General features: G+C 36.1%; 1 protein-coding gene across 2 annotated transcripts; it reads left to right on the forward strand.

The window, feature by feature from the left end:
• Positions 1-3,284: 3,284 nt before the first annotated feature.
• On the forward strand, positions 3,285-5,181 carry LOC118740697 (protein cornichon-like). Of its 2 annotated transcripts, XM_036472334.1 has the most exons (5): positions 3,285-3,357; positions 3,430-3,639; positions 3,760-3,872; positions 4,132-4,275; positions 4,346-4,574. In XM_036472334.1, exons 2-5 carry the CDS (start codon positions 3,490-3,492, stop codon positions 4,371-4,373), a joined length of 435 nt encoding a protein of 144 aa, XP_036328227.1. In that variant the 5' UTR covers positions 3,285-3,357; positions 3,430-3,489; the 3' UTR covers positions 4,374-4,574. The 2 variants fall into 2 exon arrangements, with proteins under 2 accessions (XP_036328227.1, XP_036328228.1); XM_036472335.1 differs by having other exon boundaries at positions 3,306-3,639; positions 4,346-5,181.
• Positions 5,182-5,911: the final 730 nt, after the last annotated feature.

A 5,911-nucleotide genomic window follows, 5' to 3' on the forward strand; every position in this document is an offset into this window, starting at 1 on the left:
ACTGATCCTGTCTGGAGACTCTTATTTATAAGTAGGGCATAGAAATATCCCATATAATCAGCAGAGTCCTTAATAACACCTTCAGAAAGTAGGTTGTTTCCCCCAATTTTCCGCTTAAATTTTTTGGTAATTTGAAGAATGTCTTCCGTTGAGACCTCTTCAAATTTTAGCGTACTTGTGGGAGCTCGTTGCTCGAAGGAATCATAGTTTACACACTCTATATTGGTATGTATTTCCAAAATGCTGTCCACGAAAAAATTATTTAGGTTTTCCGCAATTTCAAAGCTGTCTACGTAGTTGGTGTTATTTATTATCACTTCCCCAATATTTTCTTTGACCTCCGTGTTATTGACTACCTCCTTTAAGTATTTCCACATGAGTCGGCTGTCACCCTTATTTATTTCCACCTTATGCTCTAAGTATTTAATTTTTTTACACCTTACCATTTTCTTATATCTGCTTCTCACTAAATTATATTCACCCCAGTACCCTGACAACACTGCTTTCTCATGGGATTTAGATTTATACTTGTTCATCTCTGTCAATTGCCTATCATACCATTTGTTCCTCTGCCTAATGCGAGTTATTTTTGAGTAAGTCAACTGCCTCATGGCCCACATAATGCAGTGAGTAATATACTCCACCATACCGTCAGCATCGAAAAAATTTAAGTTTGAGAAATCGCACTGCCTTAGTAAACTTGTTAAGTTCTCAGGGTTATATCTCTCCCAGGATATTACTTCTGCCTCCTTAGCAAGTGGGTTAAGTTTATTGACATTTAGTCGAAACATTATTGTTTCGTGGTCAGATATTCTATGATCCTCGACCTTTTGGCATATAACTCGGTTATCATTGGAATACAACAAGTCAATACGTGTTTCCGAATGTTCCGTCACCCTCGTATTAAAATTTATCAGCTGTTGCATGGCTTGTTGCAAGAAAACATCATTGAGTTTTCTGCTGTAGGTTGATACTACGTTCATGTTTATGTTAAAATCGCCAATGACAACAGTGTTCACAGAATTTTCTGAGATTTCTGCTAGGATATCCTCCATATATGTAACAAATTCCGCATCACTTGAGCTTGGGGAGTGATAAACCACCCCGAGCTGCCACCTGGTATCACAGTGTGTGAGTTGAATAACTATACACCAAACATTTTTGTCTAAAGCCTTGTTAGTTATTGTTTTAAAACCGAGCGTGTTTCGAACGAGTATTATCACTCCCCCTGTGTGTCTACTGTGTGAGTCGCAGCGTATCATCTGATACGCCGGGAACATTATTTCCGTATCCTCTATGTCATCAGTTAGGCATGTTTCGGAACACAAAAGTAGATCCGGGTCGGTAAAATCTATAAGTATTTCTAGCTCAACTTTATTAGCCACTAAACTCTGTATATTGAGATATACGCATTGCAAATATTTGGGTAGCGCTTTCTTTACACCTGGGTGAGACGTAAACTCAACGCTAGGGTCCCCACAAACTTGCTGTAATTGTTAGTAATTTACAGTATTTCTTTTATGCTCGAGCTTTTTCTGGTATACAGGACACTGTCGGTTAAATGTCATATGATTTTCATCAAGCCCTAAGTTAAATTTTTTATTAGCACGAATGCAGTTTATGCATTTGTTTAATGTTTCCTTAGAACATTCCACAGTTTTGTGGTTATCTAGGCACTTGAAACATACCTCATTGGCTTTACATTTCGCAGCTATGTGGTTAAATCCCTTGCATTTGAAACAGAAAGTAACATCCATTCCATCTTTGACTCTACATTTTTCCCAACCTATGTTTATTTTTTCGCTTGCCAGCACGGATGCAAACGCATCTACATCTGTTTCTACTAACGCATTATAATGTTTTGCATTTCCTCTTTTTGTTTCAAAACATTTCAAAATTTTGAAATTACCATTTTTGAAGCATTCATTCTGTTTTTTTATCATATCCCTGAGCTGCTCATCCTCATGTTTAAAGCTCATTCTATATACCATGAACCTTGGCTTGGCTACGTTTGGGATTTTTATTTCATATCTATCACTCATTTTATTCTCTATTGCCTTTTTGATTTTTTCACGCTCAGCCTCATTTTCTGTTTGTATTACTACAGCCCCACTTTTCCTCCCCTGTACACTATTAATTTTCAAGCCCGAGGGGTCAACATTTTTGTTCAAATCTTCTTTTGTTTTTCCCACTTCCTGCTTCTCTTTTGGTTGTAGAACTAATGGCTTCTCTTTATTTACTTTCGGCGGCCTATTATCTTTCGCAGTATTACCTTTAAAGAGATCCGCGTAAGTGGCTTTCGCCCGCTGACCTGCTAACGCGTCAGCAGTCACCGATTTCTTTATCTCTTCACAAATTTTTTTGTTCTCATTTTCATTGCGCACTATGGCTTCGCAAAGATCATGGCTTTGCTTTTTTACGCCGTCAGCTATTGACTTAATTTGGTTCACTTCGAGAATACTCGCCTCACAGGTTTTTTGTACTCTTTGCATTGCATCAATGCGTTCCCCAAATTTTTTCTCTATTGATTGCAAGAGAAGTTTAAGCTCTTTCACTTGCATTTTCTGCGACTCCTGGAAGTCATCATTACACTCTTGGATCTTTTGACTATTTTTCTCTATTGTTAAGTTCATATTTCGGAGCACCTCATCGATATTATGCATGTATGTGTGACATTGGTTACACATAAAGCGCACAAAGTTGTTTTCTTTGAGTACATTCGCACTGTACTCATCCAATTCAGAGCATTTTTTTGCCCAGTGCCACACTTTACCACACACACCATCACAGCGGATTCCGCTGTCACCGCGAATTGGATTCTTGCACTTATGGCATTTATCCATTTTCGCGCCTTATTGTTTTTGTCACCTCACTGCACTTTTATGTCTCTAGCTATATTTATTTGTTTGTTTAATCAAATTGAAACAAATTTTTGTGCTTGCAAATAGCACAGTTTATTAGCACTTCGCTATTTAAGTCACTGGCTCTAACGCTGGTAAAAATCCCAACAATTCGGCTGTTTTTTAAAAATTTTCCGCAGAGCGATTACAAACACGTCAACAACGTTGCAGTGTTACCAGTCATGCAATGAGTCGTAGAACAATTCAACTTATGTACTGTTAATTTTTCGTTATTGGTTTTTTTTCATATTGCATATATGCGGATATGTATGTACACATGTACATATGTAAAGCCTTATAAACTTATTAAATCTTTCTTAAACGGATTTTTTTAAGTTTTTCTCCTTTGTGCAAATCACTGATATCATACTTTTTTAAAGGTTGTCTGGCAACGCTAAAAAAGGTGTCATCTGCTAAACCCTCGTATTTTGGACTCTTGTGGAAAAATCATCTTGGGGTACAATTTATTGCTATTTCTTGCATCAATCTAAAGTTTGCCTTGTTAACCAAGATCAACAAATTAATTTAGCGTCACAGCGTGGAATAAAGGTTGAGCCAGTCGCGCACCTGGTACAGTAATCGCTTAAAAATGGCTTTCAACTTCACAGCCTTCACCTACATCGTCGCTTTGATAGGCGATGCGTTTTTAATATTTTTTGCAATATTTCATGTGATCGCTTTTGATGAGCTAAAAACGGACTATAAGAATCCAATCGATCAATGTAACAGCCTGAATCCTGTAAGTTAATGACTGTATATGTATATAAGATAAATTACAATCGTCAAGCTGGAGGAAATGTCTCTGAACTCGACCAATAAAAAGTAAAAATAATGCAATTCATGCTAATTCTATTTTCAGTTGGTGTTGCCGGAATATTTGCTCCATATTTTCCTCAATCTATTGTTCCTACTGTGTGGCGAATGGTTCTCGTTGTGTATTAATATACCTTTAATCGCATACCACATGTGGCGGTAAGTGGTACTACAAATGTATGCACGTACAGATTTCTACATTAGCAGCACATGTGTTTTCACTTATGGAAGCGAAAATTGTTTTTTTTTTTTTAATTGTTAAGCGCATTGGTTTTTTGCAGTTAATCAAAAATGTAAGCGAATGCCAAGCAAAAATTTTTGCATGAATCATCGCGTCACTGTTCTCATGCATAAAAAATCAAATGGCACATTAAAAATATATCATAAATATTGATAATATTTTTTTTAATCACTATAGCTACAAGAATCGCCCCGTCATGACAGGCGCAGGACTATACGATCCAACAACGGTACTGAGTACAGGTAACTTAACTAAGAACATGCGTGAAGGCTGGATCAAATTGGCTATCTACCTAATATCTTTCTTCTACTATATTTATGGGTAAGTACGATGATGTAATGTAGCCTACATATACATGTTATAAGCCATTTTATTCTTGTATATTTCACAGCATGGTTTATGCGTTGATTTCTACGTAGAGGTAAAGCACATTCTAATGATCTCGAAATCAAAAAGCTAAAATTAACAACAGCAACCAATACAGCTCTTACTACAAGCCATATGAACAAACCAAGTAATTATGAGCTTGGTTTTTTGTAGTTAAACATGCGTTGCACGAAAATGAAAGTCTTTATAATATCAAAAAGAAAATGTACATACATACATTTAACAAAGCTCTACCCAAATTGAGATTTTTCAAACATAACTAAAACAAAATGGAATATAAATCTATTTAGTGATCATCTTAAATAATTGCATTGATCACTAGCAGTTTTGTACATTAAACATGTGTAGATTTATCAACATGATTAAAAACTTATCACATTTTAATATACAAACTAACTTTTTACTATCTAATCGCGTGTAATATAGATAAAAGTATTATGCGTACCAGCTGGGAATGATAAAATGAACGTTTTAATATTCTCTGGTTTCTTTAGCCATATAGCGGATTTTTAAATATATGTATGTATTTTAATACATGCTTAGATTTAGCTTCTTTTAATTCATATGCCGATATCGTTACTTAGTATGAGGTCATAAAAAACAGTCTAGCCTTTTTACATTTTTGAAAAGATTTTACTCAGAATGCTCTTAGTTTGCTTATATAAAGCATCTGCCTAGTTTTCACATGTTCAAATGTTAACAAACATAACTGTAATGGATTCACTAAATTTGACGCAATTAGTATTCTTTGATTGCACAGACCTATAAATTGAATCCGGCATCAGATCACATGCAATAAACGGGTTTGCGCTACATACATATATTCGCTGTAACATTTCATTACGATGTATTTTTTATTTATTTGCTATTTGAAAATATAACACGTTCCCCTGATAAAGCTTTTATTTATACATACTGACCTTTTGCTTCCTAACGGTAATATTAAGCCCTATGCATAAAAAACTAAGCAAATGCTTTTTCTCGAAATTGCATACCTTTCACTTCAATTTGTTTGAACAAATTGAGTAAAAGCTCTGAAGTTTAAAGAAAAAGCATTTGCTTAGGTTTCGGCCGCTGTGGTGTAGTGGTAAGTGCGCACTTCCACTCTGCAACGCCTGGGTTCAGGCCCTGGTCAAAGCAACATCGCAAAAAAATATAGAAAAAAGGGTTTTTTTCTTAACAGCGGTCATCCCTCGGCAGGCAATGGCAAACCTCCGAGTGTATTTCTGCCATGAAAAACAGCTCATAAAAATATAATCGCCGTTCGGAGTCGGAGTCAAACTGTAGGTCCCTCCGCTGTGGCGCACGCCACAAATCGGAGGAGAAGCTCGGCCAAACACTAACATTAGGTTTTTTTCCACGACCCATTGTCATTTTGCAGATAGAGTTCGGCGGCGATATATTTTTCGCTATTTTTGTAGGGTTAATTTTAGAGCTCTAGATACCCGGGTATCGAGCAATGCGAGTAGCTCGATGCTCGCTCGAAACTCGTTCATTGCTCAACTGCTCAAATGTTTGTTCATAATTTTCGAGTTTTTGAACAATTTCATAAACAAAAGAAAATTTGTAA

The sequence above is a fragment of the Rhagoletis pomonella genome, unplaced genomic scaffold (genome assembly GCF_013731165.1).
Source record: "Rhagoletis pomonella isolate Grant_MI unplaced genomic scaffold, Rhpom_1.0 Rhpom_scaffold_00006, whole genome shotgun sequence".
In the NCBI taxonomy this organism is placed as follows: Eukaryota; Metazoa; Arthropoda; class Insecta; order Diptera; family Tephritidae; genus Rhagoletis; species Rhagoletis pomonella.